Source organism: Schistocerca cancellata, chromosome 1 (genome assembly GCF_023864275.1).
Source record: "Schistocerca cancellata isolate TAMUIC-IGC-003103 chromosome 1, iqSchCanc2.1, whole genome shotgun sequence".
NCBI classification, from domain to species: Eukaryota; Metazoa; Arthropoda; class Insecta; order Orthoptera; family Acrididae; genus Schistocerca; species Schistocerca cancellata.
In genome coordinates, this window is record NC_064626.1 from 253,271,924 (window position 1) to 253,287,148 (window position 15,225).

General features: G+C 44.4%; 1 protein-coding gene across 2 annotated transcripts in view; it reads left to right on the forward strand.

The window, feature by feature from the left end:
* LOC126170534 (TNF receptor-associated factor 4) overlaps positions 1–15,225 on the forward strand; it is a 602,024-nt gene that overhangs the window by 567,564 nt on the left and 19,235 nt on the right. For both annotated transcript variants that reach the window (XM_049920733.1, XM_049920734.1), the window contains one exon: positions 5,653–5,814. In XM_049920733.1, the coding sequence (XP_049776690.1) occupies positions 5,653–5,814 (162 nt within the window). The remainder of the gene's footprint in view (positions 1–5,652; positions 5,815–15,225) is intronic.

Consider the following 15,225-nt stretch of genomic DNA (forward strand, 5'->3'; position numbering starts at 1 on the left):
TCTCAGCTTCTTCGGGCGAAGTATTCCAACGTTTGTGGCTTTTCTTCGTCTTCTTATTCGCTTATTTCAGACTAACAATTTCTTTAAATGCCTCCCCCTCCACCATCCTCTTCCGCCCATTGTATTTAGTGGAGCGAGCATCAACTTCAGTCCGGTGCACAGTTTTAACTCTCAGCAAATACTCCCATTAGAGCGAAACAGCTCTTTCTCAACAACAACCTCACCTTCCTTCACCCCCCCCCCCTCTTCCTCCCCCTCTGTTTGTGTGTGTGTGTGTGTGTGTGTGTGTGTGTGTGTGTGTGTGGAGAGGGGGCGAGAGAGAGTTAGTAGCGAGTCCGTGACATTTGGTAGCCCACTGCCCGCGAAACAGATAGGCGTTCGAATCCTTATCCAGCGTGCATTTTTAAGTTGTTACATATAGCATACATGGATAGATTAAGGAAAGGCAAACCTACGTTTCTAGCATTTGTAGACTTAGAGAAAGCTTTTGACACTGTCGACAGGAATACTCTCTTTCAAATTCTGAAGGTGGCAGGGGTAAAATTCAGGGAGCGAAAGGCTATTTACAATTTGTACAGAAAGCAGATGGCAGTTATAAGAGTCGAGGGGTATGAAAGGGAAGCAGTGGTTGGAAAGGGAGTGAGGCAGGGTTGTAGCCTCACCCCGATGTTGTTCAATCTGTATATTGAGCAAGCAGTAAAGGAAACAAAAGAAAAGTTCGGAGTAGGTATTAAAATCCATGGAGAATAAATAAAAACTTTGAGGTTTGCCGATGACATTGTAATTCTGTCAGAGACAGCAAAGGACATGGAAGAGCAGTTGAACGGAATGCACAGTGTCTTGAAAGGAGGATATAAGATGAACATCAACAAAAGCAAAACGAGGATAATGGAATGCAGTCGAATTAAGTCGGGTGATGCTGAGGGAATTAGATTGGGAAATGAGACTCTTAAAGTAGGAAAGGAGTTTTGCTCTTTGGGGAACAAATTAACTGATGATGGTCGAAGTAAAGAGGAAATAAAATGTAGACTTGCAATGGCAAGGTAAACGTTTCTGAAGAAGAGAAATTTGTTAACATCGAGTATAGATTTAAGTGTAAGGAAGTACTTTATGAAAGTATTTGTTTGGAGTGTAGCCATGTATGGAAGTGAAACATGGACGATAAATAGTTTGGACAAGAAAAGAATAGAAGCTTTCGAAATGTGGTGCTACAGAAGAATGCTGAAGATTAGATGGATAGACCACATAACTGATGAGGAGATATTGAATAGAATTGGGGAGAAGAGGAGTTTGTGACACAACTTAATTAGAAGAAGGGATCGGTTGGTAGGACATGTTCTGAGGCATCAAGGGATCACCAATTTAGTATTGGAGGGCAGCGTGGAAGGTAAAAATTGTAGAGGGAGACCAAGAGATGAATACACTAAGCAGATTCAGAAGGATGTACGTTGCAGTAGATCCTGGGAGATGAAGAAGCTTGCACAGGATAGAGTAGCATGGAGAGCTGCATAAAACCAGTCTCAGGACTGAAGACCACAACAAGAAAAACATATAGCGAAGCATCTATTCTGCTTTGAGTACGAAGCATCTATTCTGCTTTGAGTAAAAGGCTTTGGTTTCATCAGCCCGAAGGCTACTTCGAAGCCTTCCGTAGAGTCCGCACAGGATACGATGCGCGATGCGCAGTGAACAGTTTTCGTTGCAAGTACTGGGCGAGTTCTTTCGTTAGTTCGTAAGGAGAGGCCGACATTGTTTGCCCGCTTGCGCCGGTCGGTGATGCGCTGCGATGACAGAATCGTCGCGTACGCACTGCAGTTTTTCTCCGGCGATTTACAGATCTATGCGTTACTTTTAGCTTTATATGTCAGCTTCTTGATGACATGCCCATCGTTTCGTTAATGGTCATGGTTACTGTGATGTTTCCATTTAAGTGGGACACTGCGAGAAATTCGCAAAAAAATTGAAATGAAACATAGGGGTCACTATGATTTTGCGTTTGGTGCACATAGCACCATGTTGCTGCATATGAAATTTAGCTATGATATTGAAGTATTCTTTAGACTTGGGTGGAGACTTCTGTGTCTGTCACAGTCTCGAGAAAAGTCTCTTACGTAGCATATACTCATTTGTAATTGCGCGCCAGCGCTAAAGTCAGAATGAAATATCCACTACATTTCTCATATTTCATAAACGGTTTGAGATATCGAAATGCGATTTTGCCAGATGATAGCACTCAAACAGGAGAGTATTTTGCCATGGTTATTATGCAGAACAACGTTATCTACAGCGCCATTCCACTAACTACAGACTTTTTCGGTTAAAGAGTGTAGTTTTTAAGGGCCATCGAGAGCTGGTGAACCGAAAAATGCTGTGGGTTTTGGACCAATATACGCGAAGACAATACACGTTTATTTTTGTACTGAGGCTGTGCTTTTTTATAAGCTATTGACCTTACTTTTCCTCAGTTCCTCACTTAATAAACAACGTTCGAGCATTCTCCGCAGTTGCATCTGCGCAACGTTGTATAAACTCCGCTGTGTTTTGGCAAAAGAAGCATCTTTAACAAGGCAACTAAAAATTCATCATTCTTGACGCTTTTCCTAAAGTTGCAAATGATTAACCAGCCAGGCGAAAATAAATCGCTGCTGTTTTTGCATTTTCAGCGGAATCACTTTTAGGTACTAACAAAGCAGAGGTGACAGTAGATTTTTTGAACGGTCACCATGCAAGTGTGGGCTTGGAGGGGCTCCAGTTACTATTTACAAAAAATCTAAGCGTAGGCTTCAGTTTAGAACGGCACTTCCCCTCCAGTGCTCGGCCCTTTCGCTACAGCGACTACCCGCAACCCCCCCCCCCCCTTCTGCTCTCACCATGTATGCCCTACACATCATGCATCTACCGACCTTATTCTGCGCGCCCTCTACCTCGCTTGGTGTGACTATTGGGTGGAAGTGGTGTGTGTGTGTGTGTGTGTGTGTGTGTGTGTCTGTGTCCTTGCCTTTCTGTGACTACAGAACCAGATGACCAATTTAGGACTACATGGGGACGTATTGTTTAATGGGGTATCCAGATCATAGCGCATTTGTCCACATACGCACACACTCACACAGCATTATCTGGAAAAAGAGCATGTCACCAAACACTTATCATATTTTACACCTTCACTTAGTTACTGCATACTGGGGGTGTATCTTTCTGAAAGTGCACTTACTATAGAACAACAACAACAATAAGCAGCGGCACTGTTCCGAAGGATTGGAGTTATTCAAATTACAGATACGATAAAATTTCATGTTCTGGGAGAAAAATGATTACATACGTGAAGGGCATCTAATTAGCATTATTAGCAAAGCTTGTATTACATCAGACAATGCACTCTCTTTTGAAATATCAGAAAAATAATAATAATAAACTGAGCGCTGTGGCTGCCTAAAGTAACTTCGATTTTCTTACGTCTGGGATTTATTACAGCAACTTTCCACTGGTCAGAATTACAACATAAAATGATCAGGATTTTGAGTTTTCTTCTACTTGTTTTTTACATTTTGTACCGTAATGCCTGATGCTTTTCTATAATTCGCTCAGACGTGTGAGAAGAAGTGTTCGCATCTAGTCTACAATAAGAACTATTTATAGCTGCTGGTGTAGCATCTTATAATGGTAAAATGCCTGTTTGTATTTATCACACTGTTCGTATTTGATAGATGTTTATATGTTAAGTTTTGTCGGACTGATTTTCTTAAAGTGGTCAATATTTGTTTGTAACACTTTGGCCATTCGTTTTTGGAACGATTTGGGCTGTAATGAATGGTTTCGGCTCACGGGTCTTATTCATTATCGTACATGTGTCCTCCTCAAGCAGTCATATTGTGTGTTGTCAGCCTTGAATATAACGGGCAGTATGTCATAAATAATACTTCCGAACCACACATTTATGTCTATAAAGCCAGGCGTTGTGTAGAAATATGCTGCTATGTGCTCCTGGGAAACACCGACAGCGATTTCGCTTTTGAGAGCAGTTGTTGTTGTTGTGGTCTTCAGTCCTGAGACTGGTTTTATGCAGCTCTCCATGCTACTCTATCCTGTGCAAGCTTCTTCATCTCCCAGTACTTACTGCAACCTATATCCTTCTGAATCTGCTTAGTGTATTCATCTCTTGGTCTCCCTCTACGATTTTTACCCTCCACGCTGAACTCCAATGCAAAATTTGTGATCCCTTGATGCCTCAGAACATGTCCTACCAACCGGTCCCTTCTTGTCAAGTTGTGCCACAAACTCCTCCCCAATTCTATTCAATACCCCCTCATTAGTTATGTGATCTATCCATCTAATCTTCAGCATTCTTCTGCAGCACCACATTTCGAAAGCTTCTATTCTCTTCTTGTCCAAACTGTTTATCGTCCATGTTTCACTTCCATACATGGCTACACTCCACACAAATACTTTCAGAAACGACTTCCTGACACTTAAATCAATACTCGATGTTAACAAATTTCTCTTCTTCATAAACGCTTTCCTTGCCATTGCCAGTCTACATTTTATATCTTGTCTACTTCGACCATCATCAGTTATTTTGCTCCTCAAATAGCAAAACTCCTTTACTACTTTAAGTGTCTCATTTTCTAATCCAATTCCCTCAGCATCACCCTACTTAATTCGACTACATTCCATTATCCTCGTTTTGCTTTTGTTGATGTTCATCTTATATCCTCCTTTCAAAACACTGTCCATTCCGTTCAGCTGCTCTTCCAAGTCCTTTGCTGTCTCTGACAGAATTACAATGTCATCGGCGAACCTCAAAGTTTTTATTTCTTCTCCATGGATTTTAATACCTACTCCGAATTTTTCTTTTGTTTCCTGTATTGCTTGCTCAATATACAGATTGAATAACATCGGTGATAGGCTACAACCCTGTGTCACTCCCTTCCCAACCACTGCTTCCCAAATGGCTCTGAGCACTATGGGACTGAACATCTATGGTCATCAGTCCCCTAGAACTTAGAACTACTTAAACCTAACTAACCTAAGGACAGCACACAACACCCAGCCATCACGAGGCAGAGAAAATCCCTGACCCCGCCGGGAATCGAACCCGGGAACCCGGGCGTGGGAAGCGAGAACGCTACCGCACGACCACGAGATGCGCCACTGCTTCCCCTCGACTCTTATAACTGCCATCTGGTTTCTGTACAAATTGTAAATAACCTTTCGCTCCCTATATTTTACCCCTGCCACCTTTAGAATTTGAAAGAGAGTATTCCAGTCAACATTGTCAAAATCTTTCTCTAAGTCTACAAATGATAGAAACGTAAGTTTGCTTTTCCTTAATCTTTCTTCTAAGATAAGTCGTAAGGTCAGTAAATGCCTCACGTGTTCCAATATTTCTACGGAATCCAAATTTATCTTGGCAGCAGACATCGCTCAAACCACGAGAGATGTACGTTGATATTCAGTAAGGGGGTTGATGATCGTGCTGTTGAACGCCCAAAATCCTACATCATTATATCATCTTCATAGGACAGTCTCTTTACATGTGGCAGCACGCAGCAAGGAGCCCAACATTCTTTACGAGCCGATGCAGCGCACCCTGAAGCAGGGGGCGCACGTGCACGCCACGTGTGGCCGTGTTGTGATTTGTGTCGTGTGTTGCAGGCGCACCTGAACACGTGCCGGCACGACGCGGTGCCCTGCACGAGCCAGTGCGGCGCTCAGATCCCGCGCGTCCTGATGGAGGACCACCTGCGCTACACGTGTCCGCAGCGGCGCGTGCACTGCCAGTTCTGCGGCAACGACTTCACCGGCGTCACGCACGAGGTAAGCGCACTGCTGTACCGCGAGCCGGTCTTGCACTAGGGATGGCGGTTATCGCTGAAACAACCAGTTTTCGGTTATATCGTTTTTTTCCAATGCCAGTTTAACTATACTAGTAAAACAGCTCAAAATAACCGATTTTCGGTTTTTGATTCATACTCATAGCAGTGGAAGCTCTAAAACGTAACAAAACACTTTTTTTTACATGTGAAATTTCATCAATTTTTCACTTACTACTGGCTGCATTTGTTGCTATAGATAGGTTTAGTACTTATATTATTCTTTAATAACACACACACAGCAAGAGAGGGGAGGGGAGGGGGAGTAATGGTGTTCCACAGATGTTTTTATTCGGAACTAAAAAGGTAATCCAAAGACGTGATGGAAATTAGTGTAAGTACTTGCAAACACCAGGAATCGCGACGTCGTGATTGTGTGGTTATGGTGTTGGAGACTCAAAAGCGGGAGATCTGTGTGCAAACCTCTCGCGTACCAATTTCTTTTTCTCCCCCCCCCCTCCCCCCACCACACACACACACATACACACACACACACACACGCACGCACACACACACACACACACACACATAAAATTATGAAGTTTCCCTCCGGTCATTGGTGTGTCTGTTCTCCTTTTGTAGTGTTGGCAAGGGTACATCGGTTACAGAATGAGTCATTAGTAAGAATATATTCCAGTCGCAGATAAATGGCTCTGAGCACTATGGGACTTGACTTCTGAGGTCATCAGCCCCCAAGAACTTAGAACTAGTTAAACCTAACTAACCTAAGGACACTACACACATCCACGCCCGAGGCAGGATTCGAACCCGCGAACGTAGCGGTCGCGCGGTTCCAGACTGTAGCGCCTAGAACTCTGGCCGGCCGCAGATAAATCTGGTAAATAGTGAGAGCAGGCGGTAGGCCATATAGACCTCTAGCAGAAATGAAAACGGCAAACAAACGGGCGTGAACAACAAAGGAATTAAAGAGTCAAAAACTTTCAAAACGGTACGCAAGAGTCATAACGTATGGTACTTCTGTAGAACACCATAGGAGCTACGTACGTATAGAGGTCGATTCCTTACACCTTGCTGTTGTAAACGGACGTTACACCACGATACAGACACAGATATTCATACAGCGAACAGCCACGTCAATGACCGTATGAACAGTTCTTAATTTTGTGAAAAAATGGGTCACAAGGGAGATTTTAACACGGACCACCCCTTCGCAGTCCAACACCGTGATCACATAACCACAACGACGTGGCTATTGAAATTCGCTCGATGTTGCACGTCTTGAACTTGTTTCGATTTTGCTTCTTTCTTCACAGTTCGGTACATCTTCTCTTTGAAACTTTCCTGGCAGATTAAAACTGTGCGCCGCACCGTGACTCGAACTCGGACCTTTGCATTTCGCGGGCAAGTGCTCTACCAACTGAGCTACTCAAGCACGACTCACGCCCCGTCCTAACAGCGTTACTTCGCCAGTACCTCGTCTCCTACCTTCCAAACTTTACAGAAACTCTCCTGCTAACCTCGTAGGACTGGTTTCATATCAGCGCACACTCCGCTGCAGAGTGAAAATCTCATTCTGGAAACATCCCCCAGACTATGGCTAAGCCATGTCTCCGCAATATCCTTTCTTTCAGGACCTATACGAAGGACAAAAAGATCTTGCAAATGTTCACGAGGGAACCGGGATCATAGTCCCTCCGATTTTTGCGCAACCATGCATAAACACAGAAGGACGAACGTGCGAGCGTGACCTCCACTTGACTATCAACAGTGCTACCTCCTTGACTACGGAGGCCGGCCTGTTGAGTGACTAACGCTGTTCAGTAAGCTTTCCGTACAACAGCGACATTTCATTTCTCATTGTTTAGCTCTAGTGTATTTCCGACAGTGAAAGGAGCTAGGAGCCGAGACCACGGTACGAAGGACCTAATGAATTTGACCGTGGACTACAACAGCTGTGTCTTGTACGGTTGCATGCCTGAACCTACTCTATGTTCTCTGCAGAATGTATTTCAGAGTTGGGTGCCGCGCGGTCTTAGGCCACGGTTCGCACGCCCCCCCCCCCCCCCCTTCGCCCCCCCCCCCCCAGTCGGAGGTTCGAGAGTCCTCCCTCGGGCATTAGTGTGTGTGTTGTCCTTAGCGTAAGTTAGATTAAGTAGTGTGTAAGCCTAGGGACCGATGACCTCAGCAGTTTGGTCCCATAAGAACTTACAACAATTCTCCAAAATTTCAGATTTGTGAAAAATGAACACATAAAGTATCACCAGATTAACGCTGAATGAGAAAATGACGCGAAACACTATTATAGTAGCTGAAATTCGCAGTCGTATTTCAAGTGTAATAAACCTGGGAGATGGAGACAGATCACTGCAAGAACGTGGTTCCAGCGAGTAGGAGACTATGGCCTGTCTGTGTGCGTGCATTGGACCAGAAATTTCGGACCTACATACACTCCTTTTCTGTCTTTTGTTCGTCACTGGACTCTCACATACAGTTTCTTGAAGACCGCTTGACTTTTGAGCATTACCGGTACAGTGTCAAGAGAGATTGAGGGTGTATCGATACCAGTTCTTTCTACATCTGCAAGCCACTGTAAATGAATAACAGAGAGTACTTTCTATTGCGCACGTATTAATATTGCTTCACGCTCCATTCTCGTGAGGAGCGCGGGAAAAATTATTGCTTAAATGCTTATGTGCGCACTATAATTACACCAGTCTTGTCTTCACGTTTCCTAAGGGAAGAGTAAGAAGGGTGTTGTAGCATATTCCTACCGAGCGAGGTGGCGCAGTGGTTAGACACTGGACTCGCATTCGGGAGGACGACGGTTCAATCCCGCGTCCGGCCATCCGGATTTAGGTTTTCCGTGATTTCCCTAAATCACTCCAGGCCAATGCCGGGATGGTTCCTCTGAAAGGGCACGGCCGACTTCCTTCCCCATCCTTCCCTAATCCGATGAGACCGATGACCACGCTGTCTGGTCTCCTTCCCCAAACCAACCAACCAGCATATTCCTAGGTTTCTTACTTAATATCTCCTGAAACTTTGTTATGTTTACGAGGGATAGCCTACATTTGTCTTCAAGCGTCTGCTAGCTATGGTTTTAAGTATCTCATTGACATTATCACGTCGGTCAAACAAACCTGTGACCATTCATGCTGTCCTGTGTATACGCTCAGTATCCCCTGTAAGTTCTATATGACATGTGTCCCACATAGACATAGGTGAGCAGTATTCTGGGATAAGCCACATGTGTGTTTTGTAAACAACCTGCTTCTTAGACTGGTTGCATTTTCCCAGTATCCTACCAATGAACCGAAGTCAACCATCTTCTTTACCCACGATTGAGCATGTGTTATCATTCCATTTCATATACATACAATTTTTTACGCCAAAGTAGTTCTATGAGTTGACTGATTCTATTTGCAAGTCATTGATATTGTTGTCAGAGGATAGTGGGATTTACGTTTTGTGAAGTGCGAAATTTAACATTTCTCCACATTTAATGCAAATTGCTAGTCTTTCCACAATTTTGAAATAACAATGAATACTTATGCAGCTTTGCTCGGATAGTGCTTCATTGTAGGTGACTGAATCATCAGTAAAACGTCTGAGATTACCATTAATACTATCGAACAGGTTGTTAATATACAATACTAGCAGCAAGGATCCCATCACACTTATCTTTGCCCGCTTGAAGTTACGTACTTGTACACCGGTCGGTGACTTTCGATCCAAGCTAACACCAAGAAACTCACCAATTTCGTTCGACGCCTCATACGATCGTAGTTTCTTTAATAAGCACTGGTGTTGCCCTAAGTCAAATACTTCTCGAAAGTCAAGAAATATTGCATTACTTGACAGTCTTCATCCATGGCTTTGAGGATATCAGATGAGAAATGCGCATGTTGGGTTTCGGATGACCATTGTTTTCAGAATCCACTCTGGTTGCTATGGTAGAGACCATTTTTCCATGGTGATGCACATGTTTTGATCTGAAATTGTAATTATTCATTTGTATTATCCATCATTTGCAGCGTAACTTTAAAGATTTTATTTTGATTGGTTCTTATTTTGTGAAAAATGTTTTGCGCCAAGCTGGCAGTGAAGCCAGGTGAAATCTTTTGAGAAGAGATGGCTCTGCACTTACTTTTTCGATTACTCTTAGGCTGGCATCTGCCCTTCCCGCTGACGCTACATGTAGAGCAGAAGACCGTTTCCAGAAGTTTGTGCGGTAAACAGGCCGAGAGAACGCGTATTTTTTGTCTCTGTTAGCACCGGCTCGGGAATTCGCGAGATGATGTTGACTGAACCTTGCAAGGCCTTAGCTCTGTCAGCAACTGGCCAGCTGCATTCTCCATTTGCGCAGCGTAGGACAGCTCCTACAACGCTGTCACGTACGCCTACCTTGCTTTTTAGAATGCATCTCATATAGGATACTGCCTAGCTTGGAAGATTGCTTTTAACGTATATATATATACTGTGTGTGTAGTACGTGTAGCGTTGGACAAAAATATGGAAACATCCCTATAAATGCATGCTTGAACATAAACAAAGATCCCAACGAAGTCTGCAGGTTGCGCTTTTGTATTTGGCCATGAACAGCAACTGTAAAATGCCTCCAGTATGCTGCAATCGTCAACCGTGAGCAGAACGGTGATATGGGTAGTTGACAGTGCGTTAAGTCAGAGCAAAGTACACTACCGACCATAAAAATTGCTACACCACGAGGATGACGTGCTACAGTCGTGAAATTTAACAGAGAGGAAGAAGATGCTGTGATATGCAAATGATTAGCTTTTCAGAGCATTCACACAAGCTTGGCGCCGGTGGCGACACCTACAACGTGCTGACATGAGGAAAGTTTCCAAACGAATCCTCATATACAAACAGCAGTTGACCGGCGTTGCCTGGTGAAACGTTGTTGTGATGCCTCGTATAAGGAGGAGAAATGCGTACCATCACGTTTCCGACTTTGATAAAGGTCGGATTGTAGCCTATCGCGAAGGCGGTTTATCGTATCGCGACATTGCTGCTCGCGTTGGTCGAGATCCAATGACTGTTAGCAGAATATGGAATCGGTGGGTTCAGGAGGGTAATACGGAACGCCGTGCTGGATCCCAACGGCCTCTTATCACTAGCAGTCGAGATGACAGGCATCTTATCCTCATGGCTGTAACGGATCGTGCAGCCACATCTCAATCCCTGAGTCAACAGATGGGGACGTTTGTAGACAACAACCATCTGCACGAACAGTTCGACGACGTTTGCAGCAGCATGGGCTATCAGCTCGGAGACCATGGCTGCGGTTACCCTTGACGCTGCATCACAGACAGGAGCGCCTGCGATGGTGTACTCAACGACGAACCTGGGTGCACGAATGACAAAACGTCATTTTTTTCGGATGAATCCAGGTTCTGTTTACAGCATCATGATGGTCGCATCCGTGTTTGGCGACATCGCGGTGAACACACATTGGAAGCGTGTATTCGTCATCGCCATACTGGCGTATCACCCGGCGTGATGGTACGGGGTGCCATTGGTTACACGTCTCGGCCACCTCTTGTTCGTATTGACGGCACTTTGAACAGTGGACGTTACAATTCGGATGTGTTACGAGTTGTGGCTCTACCCTTCATTCGATCCCTGCGGAACCCTACATTTCAGCAGGATAATGCACGACCGCATGTTGCAGGTCCTGTACGTGCATTTTTGGATACAGAAAATGTTCGACTGCTGCCCTGGCCAGCACATTCTCCAGATCTCTCACCAATTGAAAACGTTTGGTCAGTGGTGGCCGAGGAACTGGCTCGTCACAATACGCCAGTCACTACTCTTGATGAACTGTGATATCGTGTTGAAGCTGCATGGGAAGCTGTACCTGTACACGCCATCCAAGCTCTGTTTGACTCAATGCCCAGGCGCATCAAGGCCATTATTACGGCCAGAGGTGGTCGTTCTGGGTACTGATTTCTTAGGATCTATGCACCCAAATTACGTGAAAATGTAATCACATGTCAGTTCTAGTATATTTGTCCAATGAATACCCGTTTATCATCTGCATTTCTTCTTGGTGTAGCAATTTTAATGGCCAGTAGTGTAAATTCGAATGTGAGCAAATAGTTGGTGCTCTTATGGCGGGCGCTTCTGCAACCAAGGTAGCCGAAGCGTTTGGTGTTTAATGAGACACCGTATCGAAGACTTGGACCACATAAGGGAAGGCGGAAAATCATCATCCACTAAAACGTAAATCGGACGAAAATGTGTGCTAAGTGATCGGTCACTGTGGAGGATTGTGTCAAAAAGTAAGGGGACGAGAGCTGAAAAAATTACTGCGGAACTGAATGTCGCACTCGCGAACCCTGTCAGCACGAAAATAACATGAAGGGAGCTCAATAAGATGGGAACTGCAGTACGAGCTTGAATTTCAGAACTGATCAGTGATGCAAATGCTAGTAAGCGGAACATGTTCTGCCGAAGCCATGAAACATGGACAGTAGAGCTATGGAAGAGATCATTCGAACGGATGAGTCTTATTTCATACTGTTTCCAACTTCCGGTCGAGTTTACGTCCCAAGAGCGAAACATAGTGGGGGTTTGGTGATGATTTGGGTAGTCATATCGTGGTACTCCGTGGGCCCCATGGTGCAAGATCGCATTACTGCCAAGAGTTATTTGACCATTTTGATCAGTCAGGTCCAGTCTCTGGTACAATGTTTGTACCCCAATGTTGACGCTGTGTTTCAAGATGACAGGGACCCTCTTCACACAGTTCGCATTGTCTAGGACTGGTTTTGTGAGGAAGAGGATGAATTGTAGTATCTCGCCTAACCACTACAGTCACCAGATCTGAGCCTTTGTAGCTTAATTTGGAGAGAATTGTGCGTAATTGCTATCCGCCTCCATCATCCTTATCCGAACTTGGCATTATTTTGCAGGAAGGATGGTGTAAGACTCCCCTGAAAACCATAAAGGACCTGCATTAATTTATTCTGAGATGACTGTAAGCTGTTTTGAAACACAATGGGTTTTCTGCTCTGTATTATGTTTTTGATGATACATATTTTTGACCACCCGATATATAATTTATCAAAGTAGCAAGATGGGGTCATCATCTGCCTTGTGGTCAGGGAAACAGTATTTGTGAAAAGCCTCTGTGGTAATAGTGTATCGTGGATGGATTAATGGTGTAATCGCGATCACCCATAATGGGAATTGACGTTGACGGTAAGGTGAACCTCAAAATGGCTCTGAGCACTATGGGACTTAACTTCTGAGGTCATCAGTCCCCTAGAACTTAGAACTACTTAAACCTAACTAACCTAAGGACATCACACACATCCATGCCCGGGCAGGATTCGGACCTGCGACCGTAGAGGTCGCGCGGTTCCAGACTGTAGCGCCTAGAACCGCTCGGCCACTCTGGTCGGCTCAGATGAACCTCATATTACGATGCTGCATGAGGGGTCATTCGACATGCCACGCAAGAAGCCCATAGCGCCTGAATAAATCATCGGCAGCCGTACTCTTAGCAAAACCGCGCTGCGTACGCGGCATCGCTGCAAACGGAAGTTGTCTGCAACCCAAACGAGACGGTGCTTCGAAAGACACGACCAGTTTCCACAGAAACAGGGCTCGCACTGTGCATTGTTCGAAGAATTCAAGCGAAAGGTAGCGGTGGTATGATGTGGGGGGAATATTTTTCTGGCTTCCTCAAGCACCATTAATCTGCATTGAAGTTATTCTTAAATAGTTTCTTGACAAATCTATCTTCCAGGCGACGCTCACCCGATTGCCTTCCGAGAGGTGAGCGGATCTTTCGCAAGGTAATGCGTTTCCCTACTAGGGATAGGGAAAAACGATCTGTTAAAACCGATACGGTAATTTAGTTCTGAATAATCGTATTTTTCGACGTTTGTTTCGTCTCTGTTAAAACAGGTATTTTTATTTTTTACCGATAACCAGATATGAAACCGATGTATTGTTTTTAGATAAAACTTAAAAAAAAAGAAAAGAGTTTGGTAGGAAGTTCTGTAGCTTCTGAAAGATTTTTGTCTTCTTTAAATGTTGTTTCTGTTGAAAGAACTTACAAAATGGTTCAAATGCCTTTGATCACTATGCGACTTAACTTCTGAGGTCATCAGTCGCCTAGAACTTAGACCTAATTAAACCTAACTAACATAAGGACATCACGCACATCCATGCCCGAGGCAGGATTCGAACCTGCGACCGTAGCGGTCGCCCGGCTCCAGACTGTCTAGAACCGCACGGCCACTCCGGCCGGCAAAGAACTTACAGATCAACATATTATAGAACGAGTAATTATGAACAGATTGGACTGTTATTTCAGAAACCGGTTATTTTGAGCGCTTTTAACATTAATGTTATAATGTAGATGAAAAAACAGATTGTTTCAGCGGTAACAATCATCCCTACTTCCCACTCAAGCCAGCGGATTCTCAAATGGCTGGAGGAGCGTGATCGAAACTTTATAGTGCACTTCGTTCGTGCGCGCTCCCACCCCATTTCTCAGATGCTGATCGTCTTTGTCCCTCTGTTAACACGTCTTGTTACCTTGTATACTAATGGGTGACCGCAATAATTTAATTAAATGTGGAAGATGTCTCCTTTTGCGCTGTATTATAGACGAGGAACTATTTACTATGAATTGATTGGCGTCTGACGTTTGAGATCCTAAGTTGCGAAGTTGCCGGGAAAAGTACTGTTTGCAGGCGACCGCCACAGCGATCCGCCCTCCGCGGCCATAAAACAATGGTTTTAAAGTATCCGTCTCCTACAAAAATCATGTAAAGAATCACAAATTCATGTATGACACAGATCTTTATACAGGGTGTTACAAAAAGGTACGGCCAAACTTCCAGGAAACATTCCTCACACACAAATAAAGAAAAGATGTTATGTGGACATGTGTCCGGAAACGCTTAATTTCCATGTTAGAGCTCATTTTAGTTTCGTCAGTATGTACTGTACTTTCTCGATTCACCGCCAGTTGGCCCAATTGAAGGAAGGTAACTTTGACTTCGGTGCTTGTGTTGACATGCGAGTCATTGCTCTACAGTACTAGCATCAAGCACATCAGTACGTAGCATCAACAGGTTAGTGTTCATCACGAACGTGGTTTTGCAGTGCAGTCAGTGCAATGTTTACAAATGCGGAGTTGGCAGATGCCCATTTGATGTATGGATTAACACGGGGCAATAGCCGTAGCGCGGTACGTTTGTATCGAGACAGATTTCCAGAGCGAAGGTGTCCCGACAGGAAGACGTTCGAAGCAATTGATCGGCGTCTTAGGGAGCACGGAACATTCCAGCCTATGACTCGCAACTGGGGAAGACCTAGAACGACGAGGACACCTGCAATTCTTCGTGCAGTTGAC